This window comes from Gopherus flavomarginatus, chromosome 2 (genome assembly GCF_025201925.1).
Source record: "Gopherus flavomarginatus isolate rGopFla2 chromosome 2, rGopFla2.mat.asm, whole genome shotgun sequence".
Classification (NCBI taxonomy): Eukaryota; Metazoa; Chordata; order Testudines; family Testudinidae; genus Gopherus; species Gopherus flavomarginatus.
In genome coordinates this window covers 23,000,892-23,015,309 of record NC_066618.1, presented here as the reverse complement: position 1 = coordinate 23,015,309, position 14,418 = coordinate 23,000,892, and the positions used below count along the sequence as shown (strand labels likewise).

Genomic DNA, 14,418 nt, shown 5'->3' with positions numbered 1-14,418 from the left:
TTGCCAGAATATAAATAGTGAAATTACGTTCTCTAATAAAATTAAAAAATATATTTGTAAAACTAATTACTATAAAGTCAGATCATAAATGGAATTACAGAACTATATAGCAACAGGTGGTGATGATGGATATACAACAAATTGTATACAAATTTAAGACACAAAAAAGTAGTCAACTGAATCACATTCTATGAATAACAGCTTCTTTTCTTAAATGTGCTGGTTGTATATACTTTCAACAAAGCCCCTCACAAAGTTACTGTAACTTTCATATTGGTATAACAAAAGAGTAAAACTGCCTTATTTCTCAGAGAACTAGACAGGAACATTCCTATCGTTACATTAATTATAACTGGGTTCAAAGCTGATTAGTAATAAAGTAATCCAATTGTGAATTTGAATTAGGAAAAAGAAAGCCATGGATTAGTGGGCAAACAATAAATCTTCATTTAATAATAACTTCATCTAACAACATTACAATCTCAGCTAAACACAATACTGGATTTACTGAGAGAATAGTTTATTCTTACTGAAATGACTGACGAGGAGTAGCTGTGCCTGCAGTCCTTTACCCATTCCCCTCCAAAAGCTACCCTCTCTCTAAATGCCCTTTTCTGCTTAAAAAAAAAGCAATGAGTGACACATGTACCAATATCTTAATTTTTATAGCTGTGCTCCCCCCTGCTATTCTGTTTTATTTATTCATAACTTTGACTATCAGAATGAAAGGAATTTTAAAAGATTTCAAAACAGCAATACAATTGTGCATTTATGAAAAAATGTACAATACAACACCAGCACTTTTGACAATTCACATCAATGGCCTACAAATTACTGGGTAGGGTCAGGTATTTTCAGTGCAATAAAAACCTAGGTTTCTCAGTAGCTGTTAAAATCATCTAATTGTCTCCCACAATACAAGAGTCTGTGCCAGTTTTTGATAATTGTACAATAATTGAACTGCATAAAAATACTATGCAGAATTGTATGAAAAAAAGGCAAATGGAATTTAACTCACAAGGAAGGCTATTTGATACTTTCATGCTCTCAAGAAATCAAGAGAAAATAAAAAATATCAATTGTCCTTACAGGTTCTTCCTCACGTTTTTCCCTCTGCATAGGTTTCCACGCTGACACATGTTCACCTTGGTGTGGCTAATGAATCAAAATATAAAAACAATAAGAGAAAAGAAGTGAAATGTGTCTCTGAACTAAGTAACTGAAAGATCTGATTGTAAATATATTAGTATTAATAATTTTTAATACTGAGCATTATATCATGCTTGCAGTCTTCAATGTACTTTACAGACTCGAAAGGCTGGTTGGGACAAACCTAATACAGCCATCTGGAGTAGTAAGACTCCAACCCCAGCTCCTATACAGCTTTGTTAGAGCTATGTGGATCTTGGGTCTGATACCTGTGTGCAGCAGGACCTGCATTCCAGCTGCTTCTCCAGACGCAAACAAGCATGGGAACACACTCACAGTGGCCAATAGAACTGGCTCAGAAAATGAAGGGAAGTAAGCTGCACCCGTTTAAGATCTGATAATAATTACCTTACACACACACACACACACACACTCTCCCTCTCTCTCTAACGGCTAGTCTACACTAAAAGTGTTACAGTAAAGTGTTACTGAAGCACATCTGGTGAAGGTTCTCTATGCCAACAGGAGAGAGTCCTCCCGTCTTCATAAAAAATCCACCTCTGCAAGACATGGTAGCTATGTCAGCAGGGGGAAGCTTTCCCGCCAACATAGCGCTGTCCATACTGGTGCTTAGGTCAGTATAATTTACATCACTCGGGGTGTGGATTATTCATACCCCTGAGCGATGTAAATTATACCGAAGTAAGCTCTATATCAAGTCTAAGGAACATTTGGGAGGAATTGTGATGCTAAATCAAAATTCCTCCCAACACTATTCCTGGGGCAGTGTATATTATGCACCACTCCTCCCACAGAGTTGTGTCTAAGGGTACAACTTAGTTTAGAGTAAATAAAATAAAAATATTTCTGAAAACAAAGCTTGAAAAAAATGACAAAAGGTATGTGATCACAAATTTTATAACTGTACTAATGCACTCACACAAGGGGGCAGTGTTAAGCTTAGCATGATAGCCTTAATCTTTCACTGCTGACTACTTACTGTGCAGTCTTAACTTTACACTAACACAATTTTTCTGTATGTAATGTCTTGCCTTTCCATGAGGCAAAGGAAAAGACCAGAAAAATAATTTACTTACCCTACAGTAAGTGTGGTTCTTTGTTGCAGTCGGCATGGATTCCACTTTAGGGGTACATGCAACTACTGTATGTGAGATTGGGTCTTGTGAATAGCAGCGTCTGTTGGGGCCATGCACATGCCCTGTGGCTCGTCATGCTTTCACATGGTGGGATAAAGGGTGTGTGGCCACAAACTTCTCTCAGTTCCCTCAAAATTCAAAGATCAAGTTTCTGAGGACTCCAAAATGTAGCGACGGAAGGCATGTTGTGGGATCCACACTGATTACAACATCTCAAAGAAACACAGTTACTGTAGGGTACGTAATTGTTTATTCTTCTCTGAGTACATGTAAGCATGCATTCCGCTGTAGATGACTGGAAAGCAGTATCCAATCTGGATGGTGGAAACCGGCATCAGAGCTAACCTGTATGTCAAGGGCATAATGTTTAACAAAAGTCAGAGGGTTGCTCCATGTTTGTTTGTTTGTTTGTTTGTTTAACATCTCAGACACTAGCAAGTTTCTAAAGCAGACTGAAGAAGCTTCCTGTCTCCTCATGGAGTGTGCCTGATGATTGAAGGGAGAGAATCACCAGCTAACTAATAACAGGTGAAGATACACTGCAGAATCCACTTAGATATTCTCTGTGATAAGCTGCGTTGACCTCTCAATGAGCCAGGTATAGCCAAAAGTGTTGAGGACATATTCTAAAAAGTTTAGTCCTGTTAAGATAATACAGCAAACCCCTTGAAATGTCGAAAGTGTGTTGTTTTCTTCTCTCTCTGCATCAAGTGTGGTTTTGGGAAGAAGACTAATTTAAGTGAAAAACTTAGATAAGTTTAAGGATAAATTTAGGGTGTGGTCTTAGCACCACCTTGTCCCTATGAAATAATGTGTAAGGAGGTCCAGGCATAAGGGCTTGGAGCTAGCTTATCCAAAGTGATAGCAACACTGTCTTAAAGGTAAGGTGATATATCGAACAATCCAGCAGTGGCTGAAATGGAGGTTCTATGAGTTTTAGGAGGGTGATGCGAAGATCCCACGTAGGAGTCATCTCGAATAGGTGGGAAGAAGGCCCTTAAGGAATCTTGATATCGCCAGATACGACAGCCAAGTACAGCTGTGGTTTGAGCACTGGCCTGCTAAACCCGGGGTTGTGAGTTCAATCCTTGAGGGGTTGGGGATTGGTCCTGCTTTGAGCAGGGGGTTGGACTAGATGACCTCCTGAGGTCCCTTCCAACCCTAATAATCTATGATTCTAAGTACAGCTGTCTTGTATTACAACACACTGATATTGCTGCAAGGTGGATTTTGGGAGAACTAAATGTCAGTGCAGCATGCTTCAAGTGTAGCATATAGTCTAGGGTCTTAAGTAATCTGAACTCAAGCAAGCTGTAGCCCATGTGATATCCTCAAGGCCATACAAGTGTATATACATTGCATGTATGCAACCCACATAACACATAGAGAGCTGCATATGCAGCCCACAATGGTAATAGGTTGAGAACCACTGCAACAGAGGCACCAGTATATTGGATATCTTACAATATGTTTTCATTTGGAGGGGTAGGTCTTCCTAGCACATGGTTTTCCACGCTGTATGGGAATTTCTAGAACCTATCAATAACAGTCTGGCAGTGGTACTCCATCAGCCAATATCTAAGCTGTCAGATGCAATGACTGCAAGTCTGTGTGCAACATCTGATGGTTGTTCTGAGATCAGGAGATGGATGGGAGACCAAGCAGATGTGTAGATGGTCTGACAGTCCAAATTGCCTCAGCTAACAGAAAGCTATTAGGATCAGTGTGGCTCTGTCCTATCTGACTCTGGATATCAGGGGAATCTGAAGAAAGGCGTATAAGAGCTCTGGACACCACTGCAGAAGGCAGGCATCTGGCAAGAAGCCCAGGTTCATACTCCCCCCACCCCTGGGCAGAAGTTTGGGCATTTGTTGTCTTCAGTGGTGAACAGATCTATTATGGGAGTTCCCCCCAAGAATATACCAGCTTTCTAGATGTATGCAGCAAACACTCATGGCTGGTTACGTCTTCTTAAGAATCCTGCCAGGTTGTTGCTGGCTCCCGGAATATGGAGAGACAGTGGTGGTTACCCTGTGGTGATGACATCACGTCCACAGCTTGATGATTTCCTGGCAGAGAGGGGATGACCATGCCCCTTCTTACTGGTTTATACAGTGCATTGTGGATGTGTTGTATGTCAAAATCTGCACTGTGGAGTTCCACAAAACCAGCAGGAATACTATGCATGCCAGCTGCCTTCCCCTGAGTTCCAGGGTGTTCATATATAGTTTCAAATCATCCTGGAACCAGGTTCCTGGCATCTACAGATGGTTCTTGTAATGAGCATCAGCATCAGGAATGGGGTGAGAAGTGAACCCTTCTTCATATGTTCTGTGTCCAGCCATGAGGCGAGTACTTGTATGACAGAGGGTGGGACTCTGACTCTATTGTTTGTGTGATACTGGGAGGGGATTACACTGATCTCAGACATATTATAAGGACGACCACTGAAGTCTGGCAAGTGGCATCATACGTACACACGGATTTGTGGCCTAGTTGCCCCAGAGACACCATCATCATCGGATTTGATTTTAGGTCGTTTATCATTGACTCGAGACCCCAGAACCTGTCCTCCAGGAGGTAAGCTCTTCTTGTCTAGAGTCCATCACGACTCCCATGAACTCTGTTTGTGATGGTATGAGAGATGATTTCTCATAGTTCACAAGGAGTCATAGTTAGGGAACAGAGAGAAGTCACACTCTAGGGGTGTTGTGGTCTCATGCTGAGACTGCCTCTGCCAGGTTCAGGATGGTAATGCTTGATTCCATCATTCCCTCTCCTCAAGCTCAAGATTGATTCATGGCTCTGGAACTGTCAGATGTATGCGTCCTTGTAGCTATCTGCTTGGTCCACATGAAGTACCTAAAATTCATGGCTGGGCACAACCATTACCAGTACAGAGTATTGCCCTTTGAACTCTCCACAGCACTAAAAGTATTCACAAAATACCTGGCAGTGGTGGCAATGCATTTAAGGAGAAAGGGAATCCATGTCTACCCAGACCTGACAGGGCAGTCTCAGGGGCAGAGGCAGTCTCAGCACGAGACCACAACACCCCTAGAGTGTGACTTCTCTCTGTTCCCTAACTACGACTCCTTGTGAACTATGAGAAATCATCTCTCATACCATCACAAACAGAGTTCATGAGAGTCATGATGGACTCTAGACAAGAAGAGCTTACCTCCTGGAGATGAGAATTATGTATTATACAAGAAAAATCTCATCCCAGAGAGGACAAAGGTTTGCCATATCATTATACCAGGCAATGTGATAATCATGCCAAGAAGGAAGCTACATATAACGGGTCCCAAGCTTTCCTTCTCTATAGCAATGCACCTGGCTTCTGCAGTGTGTCAGCAAATTTGATGGGCCTGTTAGGAGCCCCAGCTGTACCAGCCCAGAAACCCCCTTGTCCCATTCTGCCGAGTATAGTCTGCCATAACATTGAAAAGATGAGTCCTAGAGATTTGTGCTAATGGCCCCCCTATTCAATTTCATTCCTCATTCCCTGTTCCTGCCTCTCTTTTGGGACCCTTCTCATGAGATCCTTTCACAAATAGAAGTGGCTTCGTTACTTTGTCTGAGAGCCATCAAGAAAGTGTTGTCAGAATTGAAGGCAAGAGGCTTCTATTTCCAGTATTTCCTTATCTTGAAGAAGAAAGAGGGTCTTTGCCGTAGCCTAAACCTGAGGAGACTTAACAAGAATCACCTCAGGTTCAGGATAGGCAGCAAAGAATCCTGTGGCACCTTATAGACTAACAGACGTTTCGGAGCATGAGCTTTCGTGGGTGAATACCCACTTCATCAGATGGATCCTCTTCATGAACTTAGTACTCCTTTTCCACTCTCTTTGTGGTGGGTGTTATCGTGGCAGATGTCTGCCATAAGGCCTTAGTAGGACTGAGCAGTCCTTCATTTATCATAAAGATGATCCTGGCTGAGCTGAAAGTTGTCAATATGTGGAACAACTTTTATGAAATTTTTCTTGTATGATAGATAATTCTATTTCTAGAGTTTCTGCAATTCTCATAAGCAGTTTTTTAAATGATTTGAAGGCATCCCACACTAGTACTGGTGCTGAGGACACTTCTTTATCGGAAGACGAGGACAAGAGGTTCTAAGGTGGTGAAATAGAATGTTGTTATTGCAGTGGCTCCAGGTCTGGTGGCTCTTAGCATTCCTCTATCTGGTGTCAGGGATCCTACTCAGGAGAATGATCTCTTTCTCTTCTTAGAATGTAGTAGAGATCATCTCTGAGAAGCATATGAGGACAGCCTTCAGTAAGCCCAATAAGGCCATAGCAGCATGCCATAAGGATATGGCTGGTTTGTGTGATATTAGTCAGTCTAATGCCATTCCCGAGATGATGGCAGCTAAGCCATATAGGGAGAGTCAACTAGTTTTTCTACAGTATCACCCAGAGACCTCAGAGAAAAGGGTTCTCTACTTGAAGATGAGAAGTTATGTCCTGGTGTTGGACAGGAAAAGCAGATCTCCGCTAGGGATGGGATCAAGGCACACGGTACTCTTGATTCCAGGGTCTGCACCGGTATCAATAAGTGCCTCAGTACAGAGGTCATTTCAAGTTCTTCTAGAAGCTCATTTGGCACACTTTGTTTGACTGTAGGCATCAAAACCAAAGTTTGTGTCACCAGTGCTGGGGTCAGTGTTAGTGAAATTTTTCTCTATACTGCTGCGGTAGGCTTCTCCCTAATAACAGCCCTCACAGCCATGTGCGGCTTAGTGGTTTTCTCCACAGAGACCCTATGTGGTCTATCCTTGTGGGATGATACTGCACTCTAGAGTTTCTGCATGTGTGTCTGAGGCGGACTCACTTTGTGCCAGCCTTTGGTAAGAGAGATACTGGCATTGGTGTCAATGTTGTGGGTTTCAGTGCCAATTGAGTGAGTGCAGGTGCCAGGTCTTTTCTCTGTGCCATTTTCTGCAAGCAGGTTTCAGGCACTGTGTGTCTGCTAAACAGGGTCCTCAATGAAGTTGGCTTGTTTGGTATTTGTTTCCTCCAGATCGGAAGAGATCTTCATAGATTGTTCCAGTAGGTGAAGCTTCAATCACAAGTCCTGCAACTTATTTATGTGTACTCAAAGAGAGTGACTGGCATACCAAGCATCTATCTGCTGTATGGGTCTCCCTTAACACAGAAGTGCCACATGCTATGTCCATCTTTTAATGGAGTTAATCTGTTACAGGAAGGGCAGGGCTTGAAGCCCACGGGTTTAGAATCCACTGTGTTCAGGTACCCTTTACAGAGAAGTCTGTACAGGATGGGATGTACGTTGGGGTCAGTATAGGGGTATCTGATTGTAAAAATTCTGTTCAGATGGGTCAATTTCATAGTAGTTCTTTCTAGAGGAGTCAGAAGAGTTCTGAAGTTTACCAGCCAGAGGTAAAGACTAGTGAGCCAGGTACTTGCCAGGTTCCATCTCACTGTCACAGATGATAAGAGGGGAGGGTTGTGTTCACTCCACCCTCTATGCCTTTGCACAGGAGTATGAGGAGACACAGGGCATATCCAGAGCCCTGATTAACACTGCTATTCAAAAGACTCTGATCTGGTATACATGAAGCACATGTGCACCTACAGTGAGACCTACAATGATACATAATCAAAAAAGTTCCTATTCCTGCCTGGCCTCTTGGGCTTTATTACCAATTGGTATAGCTTAATGCAAGCCTGAGGCCTCACTAAGTTACATCTGGAACCAAGTCAGGCATCAGATGGTGCCAGTATTGGAGGAGACCAGAGATCCTGCACCAAACACAGTTTGATCAGACCAAGCTTCAAGGCCACGGTACGTACAGCAACATTGGCTTGTCCACACTGTACATATGCAGCATGTCCTATTTCTATTATTTGTCAAGTGTACCTCACAAAATACTACATAAGTGCCAGGTGAGAAAGTTTACACTGCTGAAGGAACCTTAACTCTTTACTTTCCTCAATGTCTTATGACCTCACTTTTAAAAAAATAAATAACAATGTAATCTTAATGTTGCATTAAAAAAAGGTTTGCATTTAATATTCTATTAAAACCCACTTACTAAAATTATGTAGGTTTCTTTAAAATGGTACTGGTTCATAAATGTCTTCTTTTTAATTGGTTTACAATACATCCTTGATCATCATTCTTTACTTCTGGCCTGAACTAGACACACTTTAGTCAATGGGAGTTTATCCACTGACTTCAATAGGTGCTGGAACAGGATCTATTTGCCAAAAAGTAGGGACCATAATTCTACATATGTAGATGCCAGCACAGTATTCCAAAACAGAATTTTAGATGTATTGGATGCTTCTGAGATATAATCTCAACATTACAGAATTCTATTCTCCATAACCTTGCTGTTTGAAATATTCTAAAATGTCTCAATAATTAAAAGTTCTGTCTTGTTGAATTACTGGTATACAAACCTGGGTGAACTAAGTAAATAACTGTTATGGTATCAGTTCTGGAAAATTCCTCTAATTTATTTTCATCCACATGAGCCCTGATCCTATTATTTGTATATTTTAATTTTTTTCATCCTTTCTGTGGCAACTATTTTACTGGATAGTTGTGAATTACATTGAGGGTTTCATGACAGATAGAATAAGATGTTAATTTCTTTCTATTTAGCTAAAATCACATTTTCTCTGCTTATATCAACTGCTTAGAGGAAGAATGGAATTTTTATATTGTATAAAAGTAGATCGGTTTTTCATGCAATGTATCATTAGAAACTTCTCTCACCTTTGGAGGGATTTTTTCCCCAAGTGTGTAAGATTTTGAAAAAATGTCGAGTAAGGTGGGACTCACAAAGACACTTAGGAACCTACACTCCAGAGTTAGGCAGCTAGGTCTAATAGGCACTGAAGTCCCCATGTTAGGCTCCACTGCAACCCATAACTGCCTACCAAACTCTGAAGGTGCCTAAATTTTGAAGGTAAAAGTTCCCTTGGCACCAAAATTTCTGCCTCTGGGCATGTCACTGGGTGGCAGGGGGTGGGAGGGGAAGAGTGACTGTAGTCTGATGGTTAGGACACTCACTTGAGCTGCAGTAGACAAAGGGTCCAGCCCCCTGCGCCACTTATTCTTTAATTATTTATCCACAGTGGAGTAGCTTCAATTGGAGAAATTGAGGATGCACCATATCAGACTACCCAACAGCTCAATGGTTAGAGCACTCTCCTAAAAGGGAGAAGCCCCTGTTCAAATCCTTTCTCCCCCTCAGGAAGAGAGGGGAAATGGACCTGGGTCCTCCCATATCCCAGGTGAGTGCTCTGAGCTAAATGTTGTAAGATACATTCCACCTTCTCCTCCTCCAACTATTTTGGGTTCAGTTATAGGAGCCTGCCTGACATTCTCATAAGAAACATCTTAGGTGCCTAAGCCGACAAACTTCAGGAAAGAAATTCCTGGTTGTGTATCACTAGCAGAAATAGGCACCTCCCTGCAACCTGCACTTAGGCAGGTATCTCCGTAAGAGGGGCACATTAATAAAGAATAAATCAATTTTCCTATACTTCATCCTGAAACACCAAAGTTATTTAAGAAATCTTTAACATACATACCAATTACCATATCTATTCTAATCATGTCATTGTGTTGTGATAATTTTTAGTTGCATTACATATAGTAACTACTATACTATATTGCTAATTCTAAAAGAATCCTTGTATTCTAATACTCCAAAACAAATAGTTTTACCCTTTGGCTTGTGTCCTCTTTTTTTTCCCTTTCAGTGTTCTTTTCTTTATCTCTTGTATTCCTAGAAATAAACGGAATATCGCTTTGAATCTGCATTAAGTCAGAGGAAAATATTGCATTCGGGGAAAATAGTTACTTTATATTAAAAAGTGCTAAAGCCTTCCAATAAACTTAAATACTTCAGCAACAAAACCTAACAGCCATTGTATTTGTAGCTTCTTTCTGCAGGCCTCAGGTGATGATGTGAACCAAGAGCCAACTGATCGATCAGCAAACAATTGCACAAACACTGCCCAGATACACCGCCTGACATGTCCTATTGCTATCCTGGAGTGGTAATTATTGAAAAAGCTAAGAAGAAAGAGTTAGTCTTGTACATTTACTGAGTGTTACTGACATCATTGTCAGTAAATCAAAAATGGCCCAAGCCTGGTAATTTTCTTTTATGCTGGAGAGAAGAGATTTACATTCAAACCTGGTCCTTCATTTTGGGGTTAGGAGAAGTGAGGAGGCACCACAGTCAGCCCCTGAAGAAGAAAAGAAAAGCAACAATTTGTGCTGCTCTTAACTGTCCCTCCAATTATTCTGGAGGCAGAGTTTATGGATTTCAAATGGAGAAAGTCCAGCCCTCTTCATCGGAAGTAAAAGGAAGTTCTCAAGACATATTATGGAACAGTCTTAAGGGTTTGAAGAAAGAGACAAGAGAAAAAACAAGTAGGATGGATTCCAACATTCCTGGGGAAAGAAACCCCTTTAGTTATATGGGCTTGAGAATTTAAAGTCAGAAAGAAAGATTACTTGCCTATAATTCTGCTTCTCTGAAGACAACATTCTGACAAGGTTCTTCACTCCTGGATCATATCTTTATAGTGAAAGACTGGTGAACTCCCTCAATTCTTAAAGCAATTTTGTCTATGAGAATAGGGGTGGCAGAGAGAGAGCAAGCCAGGCTGTTTGCTGGCCAGCTTGTACCACCCCGATAGATATAAATACTGCTCTGGCAATGTTACAGTCATTAACTTTGATGTACAGGAGGCAAAACTCCCAGGATGATAAACTGGCCAAGATCAAGAGGAACTGACTAGAATGTTTAGGCACCGCATTTATACCTAGTAGGGATGTCAGATGAAGGCTCATGTACTACCTCACCACCCTCAGAAGTCAGAAAATCCTGCCAGTCTTTCACTAAAGAGCTAAGCTAAAACCCAGCAATGAGAATTCTGCCTGCCAGTATGTCTAGAGTTATATTCCAGAAGGCTGTGTAAGGATTTGACACGGTTGATTCACTAAAGAATACAAGGAGAACTATATTCTACCTTTAGTATGTATGTGTAAACTCCATGATCACTAGAGGAAATAATTTATGCATATCACCCAGATCTTTTATCCCTCGTCAAGATAAAACTAGATCCTTTTCCTTGGAAATCTGTATGTATAGCCCTGAAGTTGCTATTTAATTAATAATTTAAATACCATGCCAGACTTGCAGCTAAGGAGGACATCTACAATTCAAAGAAACAATAAAAGGTGTGCTTCACAGTTTACCATGTATCCACATGACTATGTAATAAATTGTCAGGTGACAGACAAATAGATGTCTGGCTCTGAAGGTTCCTGAACTGTCTCACAATTTAAGTACCAGGATCAAATTAATCTATATTTTGCAAGCCTGTGTCTCACTGCTCTGAACCAAAAATCAAAAGAATTCAACAGGAGAGAGAGCCTGAATACGCTTTTTAACAAATCACCTTTTTAGGGCATAATATATAGAATTTGTAATAATTTTAATGTTCAAAATGCCTCCCAAAAGATTGTAATGCACATTATAAATTATCTGTAGTCAAAACATATTTATTGAGTGACAACAATGAGCTTAACAATGTTTGGGTAGTGAACTGTACCTTTTCTTTGTGACTTTCATACAAACAACATATATTGTAAAATATATAATAATATTAAATATATGAGTGTACCTTTCATGCTGAAGGCTGGTTTCTTCTTCTCTTAAGCTCTTTCCTTGTTTTTTGTGCTCACTGTTCTGTAAAAAATTGAAAGACTAGCATAATTCATAGTATTCACATTGTCAGAAATCTTCTGAGAAATAATGTATATGAACTTGTAATCAACTATTAGCAACAATATAAGAGGTTGCTGAGAAGCACTTATATGCAATTAACAAATCATGGGTCATCATGCACTATCCATTTTTATGCTCCATTACTTGTAGGAAGCTCTGCATGAGGCCTAGCAAAGAGAAAGTAATTATGTTAAGCAAAGAAAATAGATAGCTGAAACATCAATTAAAGAAATGCTTAACATGTACAGAGAACTTCTCTTGAAAATGCTGAACTTTTGCAAGTGATCCTTAAGGCAACATCCTGCACTATGCTGTGTTTGCGCACAAAGGGAAGAGAGGGGATTGTGAACATCTTTCATTTGTGCAACCAGCAGGCCTGGATCATCACATAATGCTCAAGAACCTGAGAGGAATCTGGCTGACTTATTCGGACTGTGGATTAAAACATATGTTGCTTTCATCAGTACATATTTGATGGAAGCTTACAGTGCCCTCAGCTGCATGTACACACTGCATGTGCCTCCGACTCTTTTTGAAGAATCCCTATAGCAGAGGCTCTGCCACTGTCTCTGCTTCTCATGCTGCATCTGCTAGGGTGGGATTTCTCATTTAATTTCTGTACACTACAGGCTTGTCCACACTTGTAAATTTACTGAAATAGCTCAAAGTGTCCACATAAGAGCTTATATATTCTGGAATAGATATATCAACAAATTTCCAAGTCTAGACAAACCCAGAAAAATTTGCTGATAGTCAGTCATGTGAGTTATGTCACTTATGAAAACACAGAATTATAGGGGGAGATGGTAGCAATTCCTATGCTAAGATTGCCTACATTTTCCATTACAAAGGAGTTTTCCAACCTATTTTGAGAAGCTCTCACACCTCCATCGTTTGCAGCAGGCCTTTGATATTTGGCAGGACGAATCCCCTTGTATTACAAAAGTGATTTTTTGACCCATGACATTCAAATCAGATTAAAAATTACCATTTTCTTCACTCATGCAGAAAAACGTTGGCAGCATGCCAAAATCACAGAACACTCCAACGTTAGGCTTACATTTCTGTCAAAACAGCAGCAGCATCACATACTACACTGGACACACCAGGGAGATGTTAGAGCAGCAGCAGCAGCGAAGGGGTGAGGTTGGAGAACTGGGCTATGCTCTCCCCACAACCCTTGGATCTAGAACTTGGCACCAGTAGCCCAGTTACCCCATTCCCAATTCCAGGGGCACCATTTGGGACAGAAGCTCTCCCAACTCCTGGGCAGACACAGGGAGAAAGAGGGGCTGGGCAATCACAGCTCTGGAGGCAACAAATGTCTCATAACATGTTATTAATAGATGGGATTTACAAAGAAGCCTAAGGGAGTTGAGGTGCCCAACAACCACTGAAATTAAATGGGATCTGAGCCCCCTAACTCCCTTGGGTTCTTTTGGAAATCCCAGCCAATTTGTTTTTCTGGACCTCTAACAGCATTTTAATAAGAAATTCAGGGTCCCAATGAAGAAACTGTCAGACTGTGCATTTGTGAAGAAGACATTCAGAATGCATGTGAGTGTATGTACATTTCAGGAAATATCAAAATTTATTATCCCCTCAGGCAAAAATTCATTCAATATTTACCTTCCGAGTCAATATCTCTGGATGCTCACCTCACCAGAGATCAATATTTGTTTATTGCATTTTAACAAAACATTTTCAAGGCAGAATGGGTGTTTGATGAAATAAGAAGGTATCTGAACAATATGTTAACTATAACTTTTAAGTTTTACAAAAACTAACCTTAAGATCTCTTTTCTTTCTTTCATTTTCTTCCTTCTGTCTTTTTTCATTATTCTCGCTCAGTTGTCTTTCTCTGTCTTCAATGGAGGATCCTTCTTTAGGTCTCCTTGACACATATTTTTCTTCCCCATCCTTTACAAACAATTCATGGCTTCTTTCTTTTGAAGGTCTCTCCTTTCCTCTCCTAACTGAATGTTCTCTTTTATCACTATGACTCCTTCCTCTGTCTTTATTCAGTTCTTGATCTCTGTGTGACTTGTGTCTATGTCCACCTTCTTCATCTTTCTTTGTTAAAAACTCGCCAAGACTATTTTTGCTTTCACTTTTCTGGAAAAAGGAAATAATACAAAAAAAAGTTAGAGATTTCTCCAAAGATTTGTAATTAAAATGTTAGAAGTAATAGAATTCTATGATTCTAGAAATCAGGAATGGATATTCATATTAGGTCGTCTAGTCCATCTCCCTGATAGTACAGGATTTCTCCACACAATATATTGTCACATGTTATGTCCATTGAAGTTTCTAATTCCACTAGCAATGG

General features: G+C 40.5%; 1 protein-coding gene across 6 annotated transcripts in view; it reads right to left on the bottom strand.

The window, feature by feature from the left end:
* DYNC2I1 (dynein 2 intermediate chain 1) overlaps nucleotides 1–14,418 on the bottom strand; it is a 56,683-nt gene that overhangs the window by 25,643 nt on the left and 16,622 nt on the right. For 4 of the 6 annotated variants that reach the window (XM_050942226.1, XM_050942224.1, XM_050942225.1 and 1 more), the window contains 4 exons: nucleotides 13,878–14,204; nucleotides 11,986–12,050; nucleotides 10,013–10,073; nucleotides 1,090–1,155 (listed from right to left, as the gene is read on the bottom strand). In XM_050942226.1, the coding sequence (XP_050798183.1) occupies nucleotides 1,090–1,155; nucleotides 10,013–10,073; nucleotides 11,986–12,050; nucleotides 13,878–14,204 (519 nt within the window). Of the gene's footprint in view, nucleotides 1–1,089; nucleotides 1,156–8,366; nucleotides 8,457–10,012; nucleotides 10,074–11,985; nucleotides 12,051–13,877; nucleotides 14,205–14,418 lie in introns of those variants that run through there. The other 2 variants (XM_050942229.1, XM_050942228.1) reach the window with 2 other exon arrangements.